Source organism: Prionailurus bengalensis, chromosome B4 (genome assembly GCF_016509475.1).
Source record: "Prionailurus bengalensis isolate Pbe53 chromosome B4, Fcat_Pben_1.1_paternal_pri, whole genome shotgun sequence".
NCBI classification, from domain to species: domain Eukaryota; kingdom Metazoa; phylum Chordata; class Mammalia; order Carnivora; family Felidae; genus Prionailurus; species Prionailurus bengalensis.
The window spans coordinates 51529999-51547774 of NC_057358.1; the positions used below are offsets into that span (position 1 = coordinate 51529999).

The following is a 17776-nucleotide window of genomic DNA, read 5'->3' on the forward strand; positions in this document are numbered from 1 at the left end:
TCTGTGAACATAGCCATGCATGTGGTATAGTAGAAATTAACTACTAATCAGTTTCTAGGCTTATAGAATATTGTATTCCTTTCTAGCTACTGAATGAAGCCACTAAAATAGCTGGTTATGTTTATATTTCAAAAGAAAGTATTTATAGATTATAATAACTTCCCTTATGAAGTGACTCCTGTATGTCTGTATGTGTTGTCTTTTGTAGCAAGTCCATTCTCGGGTCTATGCTATTCAGCATGACATTACAGAGTGAGCCTCCCATAGAAATGATAGCTCCAGGAGTATGGGATATAAGCCAGCCATCCCCAGTGACCCTACAGGTAAGTGTCAGACTATGAGATTAAAATATGTATGGCAAGGAAAAAAAAAGTATTCATGGCAAGTATTGGTTGATGAGTAGCTTGTCAATTATAGAAACAATTTTATTCTAGGATCACACATTTTAATAGTCTTCTCTTTCTCTAACCTGCTGGGATTCATAAAACCTCTGGTGCTTTTATTTTGTATCCAGTACTCTCAAAGCACTTTTCTCCCAGCTTACATAATAGCAATTTCAAGCCATTCTCCACCAAACATGATCATAAAGGAAAGGGATGGAGCATTGTCATTAGTATATTCATTATGTGTATTCATTTTCCTGTCCATTGTCTGAAAACAGTCATTGGTGTATATTATTAACTTGATACCTTACACCTGTCTCTGCATTGTGTCTTGTTTCCTTAAAATACTTCAAGTTTGTGTTTCCTGTATGACTAGTGATTAGCTCAGCAGTGGGGGAGAAACTTCAAACAAAATCTATCCAACATGCTTTTTTTTTCTTAAGGTCTCTCTTCTTTCTGTGATTTGTAATCATGAATAAGAGGTGGCTAATGATTCTGAGCTTTGGTCCTTACTGCTGAGAGCTCCTTGTGTGTTCATCATTATAAGTGATCATATTGATCTGATACATGAAGCATGGCCACTCCCATATATGAAAGTGCAGGGAATGTGAACTTTCCATATCTATAAGGAAAAACTGAGAACTGCTATCTGGATAGCACTCTAGAACTGGATTTCTCAACCTCAGTTGAGTACCAATGACATTTTGGGCCAAATAACTCTGTTTTGAGGGCTGTATTATGCATTGTGGGACATTTAGGAGTATCTTTGGCTTCTATCTACTAACGTGCTGGTAGCACCTAAATCAATTAAAACTGCCTCTTGATATTGTCAGATGTCCTCGAGGGATAAAAGTTGCCCTCAGTTGAGCATAGTTGCTCTAAAGAAAGATAGTGGAGCCTCTAAGCTCTTAAGTTTCTAGGCTCAGGGTGAGGGACAATGTTTAGCAAGATGGATAGCAAGATGCTGAAACTGGAAGAGAAAAATAATACCAATAAAAATGTGGCTTCCACTCTGAAATAAGTCCTCACCAAGAAGTAACCAAAGGTCTATTTCCAATTTACAGACATGATGATGAACAAGTGTTTGCTCAATCTTGGCACAACATCATAGACACTCAACATATGATGGCTTATTGATTAGTAGATGTCCCATTGTAACAGGAAAACTACCTTCTTTTAAGAGGACAATGCATTTTTTTATCAGACTATTCCTTGCCAGATTCAAACTACCTCAGCTTAATGAGAATCTTCCAAGTCTGATCATTACCAGAGCTTTGAGGATATAAAGTTATGATTAGAAGGGTCTTTATCAGGAGTAGTGGGGGTGGAAGAAGAAGGGAGACTAACAGATGATTCTTCTCAGATGAGAGGAATAGCTCCTTTAGAACACAGATCCTGGCAAGTGGAATATACGGACAAGTTTCAAGTATTCAATAGCAGCATAGATTTTCAAGTAGACATCTGGAGCCATAACTAAATTTATCTTACATAAAAAAGGAGAGGCATGTAAATCACTCAAAAGTATGCAAAAAGTTAAATCAATAAATTTTTATAAAATAATTTCAAATTGTATAGACATACAAGGAAACTTCTCAGGATATTTTTAATTAATGATGAAATATACAAAATAAAATAGGAGTTATTAAGGTATTAAAGTTAAAACCCTTAAGGACCAAAATCACTCTAATTATACACAGCTAAATTTAGAGCAGAATCTTTCAACCTAAAGATTATAGTGAGGAAATTAGAGTTCTGCAACCAGTGTTTGTGTTAAGGAATCAAGATGGGTCTCAGGGAAAAGACATCAGGCTCAGAGTTAGAAAATCTAGATTATAGTCTTAGCTCTTTAACAAAAAACTTTATGACCTTGAACAAATCACCAAACCTATTTTCACCTCTGTAAAATGAAAGGGTTACACTATGCCTATCCAACTTCTTTAAGATTGTACTTTTCTGATCGTCTTTATTAGACAGACAGTTACTGCCACATGGTAGCCACCCTAGTATGATAAGGGATGTGATATGGCACAGAACCTGAATCCCTCAAGTCCATCATTTTTTTGGAGGGGAGGGGGTTCTATGGCTGACGCACAGACCAGAAGCAGTGAATGGTGTGAAGTATATCTGAGTTCAGAAATGGAGACAGATTATTGCATTATTCCATTTACCTGGATCAACTTCCTACCTCTCCCTGTATACAATGTAGTACAGTGGCTCTATCACAATTTAAGAACCAAAAGCAGAGTTTTAATCAATGTTGCACTTGCTCTATTCTATATTCCTCTACTACCCCATCCCCCATTCATGTCTACATTCACTATATTCTGGTTTACTTGTTATTCCTAGTTGGCCTATCCAATGGTTTCACTTCTCTTCATACTAGCCCTCTCTGCAACTTTTGGCACTCTCTCTTCCCCATTACAGAATATTCTTCTCTCATTATCCTTTCTGTTTCCTTCCCAGGCTCCCTTTCTGCTAATCCTCTCTGTTGACAAGTTCTCAAAGGTTCCATCTGCTACCCAATGCTATTCTCAGTATATATACTCTCCCTGGAAAAATTTCTTAAAAAGCTTTCTTGAGATAAAATTCACATACCATATAATCTTCCCATTTAAAGTGTGCAATATAGTATTTTGAGTTTTTTTTTAGTTTTTTCAAAGATATGTACAATTATCATCAACATCAATTTTAGAGCATTTCATCACTTTAAATAGAAATCCCATAACTTCAACTATCACCTCCGATTCCTCCATTTTCTCCAGCTCTAAGAAACTACTAATCTACTTTTTGTCTCTATAGATTTTCCTATTCTGCACATTTCATATAGATCAAATAATATAATACTTGGTCTATTGCAACTGGCTTCTTTCACTTAGCATAATGTTTCAAAGTTCATCTATATTGGAGCATATATCAGTATTCATTCCTTTTTTGTTATTGAATAATATTATATTGTATGGACATACTACATTTCATTTATCCATTCATTAGTTGATATGCATTTAGATTGTTTCTACCTTTTGACTATTAAGATAGCACTACTGTGAACATTTGCGTACAAGTGTGTGTGTAGAGAATATGTTTTCATTTATCTTGGAGATATATATATATATATATATATATATATACACACACATATACATAGACATATACAATACACATACACATACATAGCACTGGAATTGCTAGCTCTCGTTCATTACTAAGGTTTTGTTCACAGTATGTATCCAGGTACATTTCTTAGTCTATCTCTAGTTCAGGTTCTTTCACACCACAAGCTTCAGGCAAATATGGCCATATACCTGCTAAAACTCCCAACTGGATATTCCGTAGACAGCTTCAAAGACAACATATCCCAAACTGAGCTCACCTTCCTCTCCAAATTACTTTCACCCCTGAATTATTTATGTTTATGTCCCCCATATACCCTCACTTGTTTCATTTGCCTCCTCCTTGTTTATCCCTACTCAATCAGTATATACTGTATCCTGTCAATTTATCACCCATATGTTCCCCAAGTGTATCCTCTCAATTTGCCACATCTGCCCTAGTTCAGAAATTCCCTCCTAGGTTACAACAGTTTAGCTGGTTTCTTTGCCTTTAGCTTTGTCATTCTCTCATTCAGAATCCATATGTGATCCTTCTAAAACTTAAATTTGAACCTGCTACTCTTATATTTATACTCTTCAATAACTGAACACTACCTAGAGAATTAAGTCATGCTTTACAGTATGACCCCCCCACACACACATTGTTTTTCTTACCATTCCTTGTCTGACACTTCAAGCTCCAGCTACTTTGAAAATGTTTTTTCTGACATGCACTGTCCTGCTTTTAGCTTATGTGCATTTACAAATACGGTTTCCTCTTGCAGTGTGCCCTCCCTCTTCCTTTCACCATCCACTGCCCACCCCTCCTCTGACTTTGTGTAATTAATATTCATCTTTTAGAATCCACAGGCCCTCCCATAGGAATATCTCCCACATGCCTTCCTCTGTTTCTACCCCAAGTGGGGTTAAGTGCCCTTCCTCTGTGTTCACATAATAACCAATAAGATTTTTTTCAACACATGGGCCACATATTTCTTTCTCATTGACTTGTTTTTCCTATTGACTTCTTGATTTCTGAAAGCATTGAGTGTTTTATCCCCAGAATCCAGCATAGTACATGATATCTAATATTTCTAAAATTGATGCTGTGCATCTATACCTCTGATCACTATAATAACCCAATCTACAGATGTTTCTAAACTTAACACTTTGGTCCACTTATTAGAATCCAGATACTAGAGTGTATGGTTTTTCCTTTTATGTAAGTGGCCTTCTTCTTCTTTTTTCTAAGTTTATTTATTTATTTTGAAAAAGAGAGACAGAAGCATGAGTGGGGAAGGGGCAGAGAGAGAGAGAGAGAGAGAGAGAGAGAGAGTCCCAAGCAGGCTCTGCACTGTCATTACAGAGAGTCTGATGCAGGGCTCAATCTACGTAAGATCATGACCTAAGCCAAAATCAAGTCAGACACTTAACTGGTGGAGCCATCCAGGCACCCCTAAGTGGCCTTCTTCTTAAACCAGTTCTTCCTTACTCACTCACCCAAAGTATTTTACTTTACCTAACATTTTATTACAGGCTTACTTTTCATTATCAACAATGTTAGGGGGAGGCAACATTCTTATTATTGATATGAGTCCTTTGAACACAGTACATTTGCATCCTAATGTATCAGAGATTTGTTTTGTTTTGTTTTTTCTTTACCATCTCTGCTGAAGTGTCTTATGTGTCCCTCTTTTACAACTCCTTCCTTAAGACTTACCAAAACTGCCATCCAGTTGGTAGGTATGCTTTCTTGCCCCTGAACTACTATAGCCCTTCTGGTCTAATATTTGTGTGCCTTAAAAATCCAAAAGACATCTACAGTCTAGAGAGTAGTTCTTTGAACAAGCTGACAGAATCATGGGGCCCCACGCTAGGCCCATGGGCACCTATGGCCATGGATGCTAGGGACATTCACGGAAGCTCCTTCAAGGCATTCCAAGTCATGAAATCATAGTAGGAATCATGGTGGTCAAGTGTAAATGAAGAAGGATGAGGAGAGGAAGTGAAACAAGATAGATAAACCAAACACAAGAAACCAATATCCAAATATATAAGGAGGTGTGAATCAGAGGGTTGATGATCAGGTCTGAATATTTTCCCATACCCCAGAAGAAAGAGCCTCATAATTTTTTGTTGTTATTGTTCTTGAAATCAGGAGTATATTCTCAATGCTTGAGGCAGGAATGTAACAAATAGGTATCATGGCACATGCAATGGAGACATTTGAGATCTCCGGGATTACTCCATTAAAAATAATTGTGAGGGGCGCCTGGGTGGCGCAGTCGGTTAAGCATCTGACTTCAGCCAGGTCACGATCTCGCGGTCTGGGAGTTCGAGCCCCGCGTCGGGCTCTGGGCTGATGGCTCAGAGCCTGGAGCCTGTTTCCGATTCTGTGTCTCCCTCTCTCTCTGCCCCTCCCCCGTTCATGCTCTGTCTCTCTCTGTCCCAAAAATAAATAAACGTTGAAAAAAAAAATAATTGTGAGACCAAAGGCAGGCTTAATTAATCACAATCACAGAAGAAGACCAGAGTCTTCTTAATTAGGCTTTAAGTTCTCTGAAGGTGAGGATACTTTTTATATCCTCCATAATCCGTGGTACCCAAAAATAATTCTAGAGCAAATATAATGACATACACTTTAGGGGAACTTCACTTCTGTGAAAAATTAGAACAAACGTCATCTGAGAGAAATTCTAATCTTTTCTATCAATGGCTCAAGAACCAGTAATTTTATCTTCATAACATATGAGATAATGCAATTTGTATAAGGTGTCACTCATATATCAGAAATTTAAAATTTGTAAGTGAAATATATCAAATAATTTATTATATATTTGTGCTAAGGGATGTTTCTATATTTTCATCCAATAGCTTTAGTTTCCTCACCCACCCTGCCCTCTACTTAAAACCAACATGAAAGGGAACTAGCTCATCAAATACTATTTCCAGTATTTTTTTAAGTTTATTTATTTATTTTGAGAGAGAGAGAGAGAGAGAGAGAGCGCATGTGAGCAGGGGAGAGGCAGAGAGAGAGGGAGAGTGAGAATTCCAAGGCTCCATGCTGTCAGTACCGAGCCTGACATGGGGCTTGATCTCACGAACCATGAGATCATGACCTGAGCTGAAATCAAGAGTCAGACACTTAACTGACTAAACCACCCAGGTGCCCTGATTTCTAGTATTTTTATTTCATGTGTTTAAAAATATTTGGACATGCAAAGAGTAACTTGTAGCCTGCTAATATTGGAGTTACTTCTCTCTAAGACACCCAAATTAATCTTTTTTTTTCAAGTGGCAGAATTTATTATAATATTATTTGTCTGTGACTTAGTTCTTTTATCATGTTGGAGTAATAAGTGGTACAGTATAACAAAAATTATACCAAAAACTAATGTAGCAACAAATTGTAGAGGTTATAAAATTGCTAAAACTTTTTTCTAGTAAATAACCCAAATAGATTCAACTGTATTTCAAACTATATCCTACAGTCTACCTTATAGTGTTCCTCAATTTTCTCTGAGATCCCAAATGAACGTAGTTCAGCAAAGAAAAATTATTTACATTTTTCAATATGAAAAAAATGTATTAAAACATTAAACACACATATGGAGCACTAAAATATGTAGCTCATTTACATAATTTGAAACTGTGTATTTTGTTAACTGTTTTTTTTATTTACTAGAATCATATTTTCACTGAAACATGATTTAATGGAAAGCATATTCTGCCCAAAAAAAGGCCTGAATTCTAGCCCTATCTATAAAGCTAAATGATAGAGCCAGAGCAAAAATACTCTATTTGGTTATACACTTGCAAAACAGATCTTTACCAGAGATTACATGTCTACAGAGTCATTCATAGCCCTGTAGATTCCTGAGGAAGAAACCAACATAAAGTAATTATTTTTCTATTCCCAGGTGTTTACATGAAAATCTATAATTACCATTTGCAATTTTTATCATTTAATAATAGAAACACATTTTGATACTGAAATGTAGAAAGGATAATTTCAGCATTAAACAAAAACATAATATTTAAATTTATGAAACCTCAAATATTCTTATTATTTTTCTCATTTTTCCTCACACAACATTACAGATTACTAATTTATACCATTTATATAAATAATTGAGTATTTTCCAAATACCATGTCTATTTTAATACCAAGTTCAAACCCTAATGATTCTTTTAAAAATATTTTTAAGCAATAAAGAGCACAGACACATAGGAATTTTCCTTTAGTTTCTACAAACCTAAGATAGAGATTAAATTAATGGTGCATTTTGAGGTATTCAATACATGACAAATCTTTTTTTCTTTTATTTCAGATTGCTTTTCCAGCTACTGAGTGGGAGTATATGAAACTTGATTCTGAAGAGAATAGAAGTAAACCAGAAGAACCACCAAAAGAGTGTTTAAAACATATTTCCAGACTTTCACAGAAACAGTCTCCCTTACTGTAAGTGACCCAGGTCTTGTGAGTGAATTTTGCCTGATGTTCATAATACCAACAACCATATTGGAAGCACTGGTATCTTTAAAGAGTGAACCTTCTAACAGAACTCCTTTCATTTTCTAAAGTGACACCTGTTGGATGATCAATTAATATTTAGGAGCTAAATTAGAATTTTTATGTTTTTTAAAGATTTTTCTCCCATGGCATTTAGCAACTTTAACTTTAGTCAAAGGATGAATAAAAAGATTGGAAATCATTTAGTTTGGTACAACAAAGCAGAGACTGATTAGATATATTTCAGTGTTTAACAATGAGAAACCATTGCTCAACCATCCTTCAACTGAGTAGAAAGTTGTTTTAGTAGATTGGAAAAAGCAACATTTAATTTTCATGCATATTTAAAAAGAATAGATATAAATCATGTTTTAATAGTACTAAATTAGTGGCTAATGCGTACTTAAATTTTGTCAAGCACTCATTCTCTGAAAAATGATATCAAATCCCAGGAAGAACTATAAGAGAACTAGTGATATTGGTATTTTCTACTTGGTAATATCTAATCCATCACTGATGTGCTCATTAATAGCATGCAAAAGCATAAAACTTAAGAAGTAACTTTTTAAGTATATACTGTGATGATATATAATGTGATAAAGCTTTTTATTCCAAGAATAAGAAATTGTTTAAATATTTTGAACAAGAGAGTAATGTGATCTAAATAATCTTTTTGAGTGATCTTTGTACCACAAGTTGAAGAATGTATTGTAGAGAAAGAAAGAATGGAAGCAGTAGAGCAAGAAGGTTGATATAATTTTTTAAAGCAAGAGGTCATGGTGGTTAAGACTAGGGTGATGACAACGGACATTGGTAGAAATGGCTAGATTTGGGAGACGTGTTTTGCAAGTTGAGAAGACATGACTTGATGAGTAATAGCAATTAGGGGATAAGCCAACTGAGAAAGCAAGAAATCAAGTTAAGTCAGTAGAGGATCCAAAGTTTTGAAAAATTGAATGGGCAGATGTTAGAGTCATTTTCTGGAGAAGGAATAAGTTTGGGCCATTTCAGACTGAAGTGTTCAGTATGATCAAGAGTTCTGTTTTGGAGAATCTTATTGCTGCCCTGATTTCTAATTTCACTTTGTAATACTCTTTTCCTCAAGCCAGTGACATCAGTCTCCATGTACTTCCAGTCCAGGGTCTTTTCATTTGTTGTTCCCTTTACCTGAAATATTCCTTCTTCAGTTCTCCACACGACTGAGTCATCTCACTCTGTAGGTCAGGTGTGCACTGAACTGTGATCTTCTCAAAGAGTTCTTTGACTCCCCTATCTAGTGACCTTTTTCTTTTTACTCTCTACCTTATTGCCTTTTATCATCACACATAACACAATCTATTGTCATCTTCTTCATTAATGCATTTTTTCCTTGTCTTCCTCATTAAATTGTAAGAATTGAGAGAGCAAGAAACCCATTTATCTTGTTTGTCACTATATTTCCAGTACTGTACGCTGTGCTTAAAAATACTGCATGTAAGTGGTGCCTGGGTGGCTCAGTCGGTTAAGCGTCAGACTTCAGCTCAGGTCGTGATCTCACGGTTCGTGGTTTTGAGCCCCACGTCAGGCTCTGTGCTGACAGCTCAGAGCCTGGATCCTGTTTCAGATTCTGTGTGTGTGTCTTTCTCTGCCCCTCCCCTGCTCGTTCTTTGTCTCTGTCTCTCAAAAATAAATAAACATTAAGAAAAATTGTTTTAAATACTACTTGTAAAATAAATGTTATAATGAATAAAGTTCCCTCACATAGTATCTGATATAGAAAGTTACCTTAAGGGTTGTAAATGATGGACATCCTCATAGTCCTAATGATACATTTTGATAATCCATTGTTATACTAAACTACTGTCAACTAGGTGAAGCATCTTTTCCTACCACTTACTTACTCAAAAATATAAAAGATTACATTTAACAAATGTGTCACATATCAGACTAATATATTTTTAATTGGGGATTTTTTAAATATGAAAAAGATGCCATGCTTTGAAATTTTAAATATATCCAAACAAAAAAACATCAAAGCAACAAATAATGACAGTAACTTCCTTTAAATATTAGGAGCTTGTGTTTTTAAATTTACCCCAGTGAATCTCAACTTGTTTCAGTCCTCAGTTTCTACTTAAATTAATAATTTACACATAAAACAAGCAATATTTTCCTGTTTCACTTACTCAAATACAATTATTAAGCTCAATACAGGACAATTTTATTCTGGATTCTGAAAAAGAACAGCCTTCAATTTGATAAAACTTGTGTTACAATCAGATTCACTTAAAAAAAGAATCAGATTTACTTATTTCAAAATACCACATTTTGTCATTTAGTTGATGACAATTATTCCTTCTTTCAAATTGATCAAATGTAATCAGAGTCAGGAAGTTCAGACTCAATGAAATTCAATGAAAATGTACTTACAATATTTGTAAAAATTTTAAAATATATATATATTTTTAAAAGGTTTTGTTTTTATTTATTTTAAGAGAGACAGAGTGTGAGTAGGGGAGGGGTGGAGAAAGAGGGAGAGAGGAAGAACCCAAGCAGACTCCCTCATGGTCAGCGCTCAGAGCCTGACACGAGGCTCAGACCCATGACACCGCGAGATCATGACCTGAGCCAAAAGCAAGAGTCAGAGGCTTAACCTACTGAGCCACCCGAGCACCCCTAAAATAATATATATTCTTGATGACAAGTAAAAGAATGTTTCTAGTATGAAGAAGATTCTAGAAAAAAAGATAGGAAAATATTTGTTTTGAAAGAAATTAATGCTTCCACTTCTAGCCATGAAATGCACCTATCCTCCTACCTTAAAGGAATATGACACAAGAAAATACATATGAAATAACTGATTTCAGAAATTGGACAGGGCTTGAGGTGAGCTCATGAATAAAGTGGTTTTCAGCCTAGAGGCACTTTCTACATTATGGCTCTGGGAGCCATAATCAAAGAAGAGGTCTTGCTGAGATTTAAAAAAGAAAAAAAAAGTGGGCAGAGATCAGATTTTAATGATGCTGAGGCAGCTGGAATTTCTAGTGTGTAATAGTAAAGAGAAGGAAGATGTATAGGATAAGAGCTACAGAAATATGTAACTGAGTACTAAGCTACTCATGAGCAGGTAGAGAGTTTGCAGGGCCTGCAAAGGAACCACCACAGGGAGAAGTGAAATAGATACAGATTCCACAGATTGCACAATGCTGGGAGACATAGAAATATTGGCCAATAAGAATGAAGAAAGATCCCAGAACACCTCAAACATTCAATAAAGAAGCCAGAAAGATGCATATTAGGAGTAAGTGTACTTTAGCCCAAGATTAAAAACTATGCTACGCCCAACCTAACATATTATAAAAACAAGTCTCAAAAGGCTGAAGCTCATCTGCTAGTACTTGAACTGCCTACTAAAAAAAGTGAAACATTCAACACCCAAAAGATGGCAAAATGCAGACTCTCAAAAATGGAGCATTTTAAATATTTAACATAAAATCAATAATTGCTAGACATAGGAAGACTCCAGAATATAAAATCATAGCCTGGGATAGGAGGAAGCAATTAACAGAAACAAATCCAGATATTTTAAAATTAGTAGAAAATGATTTCAACACAACTGTTATAAAGACATCTATGGATTTCCAAAAAACAAGATGTATATGGTTGAACAAATGAAATCTCAGTAAAAAAATAGGAAATTTAAAAGCTGGAAAAAACACAATATCTAAATTTTTAAAAAATTACTGGAAAGACTTAATAGATTTCATAATAAAAAAACAACAGTGAGCTTGAAGAGAGGGCACTAGAAAATTAGCCATGTTGAAGTACAGAAAAAAATAATTCTAAAAGGAGTGATCGATTCTTGTGACCTGTTAGACTGACAATATATGTATTAGACACACAGGAGTGGAGAGAAAGATGAAGGCAAAAAGAAAAGGTGATAATAGTCAAAATTTTACAAATTTGTTTTAAAATTGAAACCACAGGAAAAAAAATAAATAAATTAAAGTGAAAAATATAAAATCCAACCCACAGATATAAGAAACTTAGCAACTCCCAATCAAGTACACATGCATACCCATATTATAGTCAAATTTCTAAAAACCGAACATATGATAAAAATTTTTAGGGGCACTGGGTGGCCCAGTCAGTTAAGTGTATGGCTGTTAATTTCAGCTCAGGTCATGATTTCATGGTTCATGAGTTGAAGCCCCGTATCAGGCTCCTCACTGCCAGCATGGATTAGATGCTTGGGATTCTCTCTCTCCCTCTCTTTCTGCCCTTCCCCTGTGTGCATGCTCTCTCTCTCTCTTTCAAAATAAATACATAAACTTAAAAAAATTCTTTTTAAAGCATTAGAGAAAATGAACAAATTCCATACAGGGAACAACCATAATATGAATTGCATATTTCTCATCAAAAACAATGGAAGCTGAAAGATAGTAGAATATTATCTTACATCTAGGAAGGGCAAAAGAAAATCTATCAACTTAGAATTCTATAACCAGTAAAATTATATTTCAAAAGTAAAGGCAGAATGAAAACATTTTCAGTTAAACACAGCTGAATTTGTTTATGATCAGCTTATCTGTACCATAGAAATCTTAAAGGAAATACTACCAGCTGAAAGAAAATGATAACTAGATGAAGCTCCAACTATAAGAATAAATGAAAAGCATCATAAAGGGAAAATAGGTAGGAAATAAAATTACTTTTACTTACATATTTAACAATTTCTTTAAAAAATAATTATATTTTTATAACTATATAAATATATAATGTATTGCTGCATTTATAATATATAAAATTAAGGGGCACCTGGGTGGCTCAGTTGGTTAAGTGTCCGACTTCAGCTCAGGTCATGATCTCATGGTTCATGGATTTGAGCCCGTGTCCGGCTCTGTGCTGACAGCTCAGAGGCTGGAGCCTGCTTCAAATTCTGTGTCTCCCTCTCTCTCTACCCCTCCCCTGCCCATGCCCTGTCTCTCTCTCTCTCTCTCTCTCTCTCTCTCTCTCTCTCTCTTTCTCTCTTTCTTCTCTCTCTCTCAAAAATAAATATGACAAAAAATTTAATAATATATAAAATTAAAATGTATAACTGTAATAAAAATGAGAAATAGAAGAATGGAAACATACTGTTTTAAGGTTCTTATACATAAGGCAGTATAATATTTATCAACTGTTGGCTGTGATATACTGAAAGATAATACTGAAATCTCTAGAGAACTACACCCCCAAATTTTAAGTGCACATTTACGGGCTAAGAAGAAAACAAAAATGAAATACCAAGAAAAAATTGAAAAGAAGACAGGAAAAAAAAGGGAAATGGGACAAAGAAATGATTTGAACAACAACAAAGTAATAGCAATGTGGTAGAATCAAACCAATTATATCCATGTTATGTTAAATATAAATAGAATAGGGGCGCCTGGGTGGCGCAGTCGGTTAAGCGTCCGACTTCAGCCAGGTCACGATCTCGCGGTCCATGAGTTCGAGCCCCGCATCCGGCTCTGGGCTGATGGCTCAGAGCCTGGAGCCTGTTTCTGATTCTGTGTCTCCCTCTCTCTCTCCCCCTCCCCCGTTCATGCTCTGTCTCTCTCTGTCCCCAAAATAAATAAACGTTGAAAAAAAAATTAAAAAAAAAAAATAATAAAATAAATAGAATAAAAACTCTAACTTAAAGCAAGAAATTGTCACCTACATTACAAAAGCAGTATAAAACTTTATTCTGTTTACAGTCATATGTTTTAAATATAAGGATTCACCTAGATTAAAATTTTAAAAATGGAAAAAGATATGTAAGGAATTTATATCATCTTGATAGATTTAGGGAAAAAAACAATTGATAAAATTTAACACTCATTCATAATAAAAACTCATGAAACCAGGAATAGAATGGAACTTTCTCAACTTTAAAATCCTGAGTTAAATCTAGATCAATGGAAAAAATCTAAAGTCAACATCATATTAAATGGTGCCAGAATGAATGTTTTCCCTCTTCCTATGATGGGAAAGCAAGGATATCTATCTAAATATTTCTCCTCAATGTTGTATTGGAAGTCCTAGCCGGTGCACTATGGTAAGAAAAATAATTGTGTAAAACTGGGAAAGAAGGAAATAAAACTTCCTCTCTTTTCAGATGACATGATTAAGTAAAATCATAGCATTCAACATCAATGTACAAAATGCAATTGTATTTCAGTGAAAAACAGAAAAATTTTGTTTTAAAGTTCAATTTACATCAAAACCTCTACACTAAAAAGTATAAAACTTTGCTAAGAGAAATGAAAGAAAAGGTTATATCATATCATTGATTAGAATACTCCCTATTGTTAAGATGACAATTCTAATTCTCCCCAAATTAGTGATATAGACGCCACTATGCACCCATTAAAATGATAGTATCTTGAAATGGGCAAAATCAAGTGTTGGCAAGAATGTGGTATAATTGAAACAATCATACTCGGCATATAATAATGTACAATTTTACAAACATTTTCAGAAAATAGTTTTTTTTAAAGGTAGACAGACACCTGACATAAAACCCAGTCATCCCCCTCCTAGAAACTTCCTAGGAGAAATGAAAAAATCTATCCAATCTAATACATGCACACGAATGTTTATAGCAGCTTTACTCATAATATCCCCAAGCAGGATATTCAAATGTCTATCAGATAGGAGAATGGATAAGCAAACTATGGTGTATTCATATAAAAGAATAATACTCATTAATTAAAATTTCTAGACTACTAATACACTCAATAATATGGATAACTTTAAAACATTATACTGAATGAGAGAGGCTATAAATAAAAGCATTTACTCTATGATTTAACTTGTATGAAGTTCTAAAGTAGGCAATATTAATCTAGAGTGAAAGAAATCCTACCAGTGCTTGCTTCTGTTTGTTTGCTTGAGAAAACTTTATCTTGAAAGGAATGTGGTTTTCATTCAGTACATGCATTTGTTAAAATTTATTGAACTGCATGTGTGCATTCCTTTTGATGTAAATTATGCTTCAATAAAGAAAGTAAAACAAATATGTCTTGTTCAATATTGGGGAAAAAGAAACTTAATCAGAGAAAAATAATTTCTTTCAATAATAATTTAGTAATAACTTTGTCGTGGCATTTTTTCTTCTGAGGACTCACTCTCTGGTGGGGAAGGTAGTGACAAAACAGGACAGGAGCCCAAAACATACTTTAAAAATCTCTATAATCCATCCCTTTTATTTTGTAGATGAAGACGGCTTTTAAAAATGTAGAGAAATGTAAGCCTTTAAGACATTTTAATATTTCTCATTATCCTTATTGGAAGTTTTAGCTAACTTAAGCTAAGCAGCATTGTCAGTTTGGAGGAGACAGTGTTCAAAAGCTGTCATTGTCATGTGAGAAATGCTGTCCTCCAGTTGAACTGTGGTTCTGAATGCTTCTGCTGAAGTGTGAGCAAAACATGATAAACTGTCAGCAAGTCAATGGCCCTAGTCCTAGATTTCGATCTTCTGTTTGGAACCATTCTCCAGGGGGAAACACTTGGGCATTTAAATAAATCCTATTCACTGGCGTTTTAACTCCAAACTTCCAGCTAAATATGAGAATTTAAAGCCCAAATCCAGGGATGAATTGAGTTTCTTTGTTTTCAAAGTTTAGAGCAGAGTTTTCTGAACTCTGATGAAACTTGCTTTGAGATGAAGGAATATCGTCTTTAAAAGGTGACATTTCTTCACGGGCCCATTTGGGTCTAAATTAATTTGTAAAGAAGGTAAGAGATTACCTCTGTTCTAAGTAGTACACATTGCAGGATTCAGATAAAACTTGGTCAGCCCTAAAGGAGGCATAGATTTTGTTAACCAAAATGACGTTGTTGTTGTTGTTGTTGTTGTTGTTGTTGTTGTTTTTTAAGTGACAAAGATAAGAGGAAGAAAAAATAAATATGAATATCTGAAGTCTATTTTATTTTTCTATAAAAGAACAAAGTTACGGAAGTAAGCTAATAAACTCTCAAATTGTTCCAAGAAAGTAAAGAACTTGTTTTCCAAAGTAAAGTAAAATAAAAGTCAAAGCACTGAGTAAAATTTTGTTCTGTAACATTTTTTAGTGGAGCAAACTCCAACAAATTACAGTTTCCAATCTGGTTTTGCAGACTCTCTGAGGAAAAGAGAAGATACTTATGGTTTTATCGTTTCTACTGCAATAATGAAAACTGCTCCCTTCCTTTGGTCTTGGGCAGTGCCCCTGGATGGGATGAAAGAACTGTTTCAGAAATGCATACCATTTTGAGAAGATGGAAATTTTCTTGCCCTTTGGAAGCACTTGGACTTCTGACTTCTAGGTAAGAATTGCAAAAACAATCATGGTATTACTGATGAGAAAATTTGAAGAGAAAAAAATAGGACTATATGATTAATTCAATAACTATTTTGGTTGTTCCCAATTTCAATAGCTATAGATATTAAATTTAGACAAATGTAAACTATGAATACAAATTTTAAACAAATCTAAGCTATAATTGTGTCTCCAGTGCTAAACTGTAAGTATAATTAATGGTCACAGTCTCTTGTGTGAAGTTTATAGATTACATGAATATTACATTAGTCTTACAGAAATAACAACAAAATTAAATAGGGAAAAATTAAATTCTCTACTCTGACCCCTCTCAAAAGAAAAAAAGTCCTGAATAACTGGGACCATATCTTTTATTATTGAAGTATACAAAGTGTGGCAAAATATCCCACATATAGTAGGTGTACAATTAATATGCCAATGATAATGATAAGAATAAATTATAATAATATGTAAATATATGTTATTTATTCTCCAGATAGTCTCTCAGAATAAAATACACAAGGATGCAATCAGGGGTGGAGGAATGATGTCTTTTTATAGTTAGGGAGAAATGTATGGGAACAAGGGTGGAAGCTGGCTCTAGTTTGGGGGAACAGCTCTTTTTTGGCTTCTATTCTATATTAAAAGCCAAGACGAGCTTTTTTAAATCTGTCTTGATAGCATCAGTTCAGTGATGCCATAAAGAAAGTCTGTAATCTCTAGAATCAGAGAAGAGTTGTGGCGACCAGTTTTATTCTGATTTCTCTCTCAAGGTCCTACAGAGGAGAAATGTGGAAGAGAGGGTGACGCAAAAGACTTTTCAAACTATAGTTAGATTTATGTTAAATTAGTGTACTTTCCAAAACTTCTGGGATGGAAAAGGAGGTGAAAGTGTTTTCTTTTTCTACCACAATGAGATACCACTTCATACTCACTGGAATGGCTATAATCAAAATCAAAAAGACAAATAACAATAAGTATTGGCAAGGATGTGGAGAAATTGAAAAACTCATGCATTGCTGGTGGGAGTGTAAAACGGTGCAATCATTTTAGAAAACAATTTTCAGTTCCTTAAATATTAAACACTGAGTTACTGTATGACCCAACAATTCCACTATTAAGTATATATCCAAGATAAAATACATGTTCACTCAAAAACTCGTATGTGAATGTTCAGAGCAGCAATATTTATAACAACAAAAAAGGAGTAACAACTCACATGGCCAATAACTAATTTGTGGATAAATAAAATGTGGCCCATCCATACAATGTAGTATTATTCAATAATAAAAAAAGGAATGAATACTAATACATGTTAAGACAAGAATAAACCTTGAAAACATTATTCTTAATGAAGGAAGCCCATCACAGAAGACCACATATTATATGATTCCATTTATAAGAAATGTCCAGAATAGGCAAATCTATAGATACAGAAAATAGATTAGTGATTGCCTAGGTCTAGGGGAGGTTGGGGGAAAAGAGGGT

The 17776-nt window shown here is 34.5% G+C and overlaps 1 protein-coding gene across 1 annotated transcript in view; it reads left to right on the plus strand.

Annotated features, from left to right (window-relative positions):
* The window catches only part of PIK3C2G (phosphatidylinositol-4-phosphate 3-kinase catalytic subunit type 2 gamma), a 333932-nt gene that overhangs the window by 95758 nt on the left and 220398 nt on the right, over positions 1–17776 (plus strand). Inside the window, exons 13-15 of the mRNA XM_043561485.1 lie at positions 209–323; positions 7804–7934; positions 16107–16295. Of these exons, the coding sequence (XP_043417420.1) occupies positions 209–323; positions 7804–7934; positions 16107–16295 (435 nt within the window). The remainder of the gene's footprint in view (positions 1–208; positions 324–7803; positions 7935–16106; positions 16296–17776) is intronic.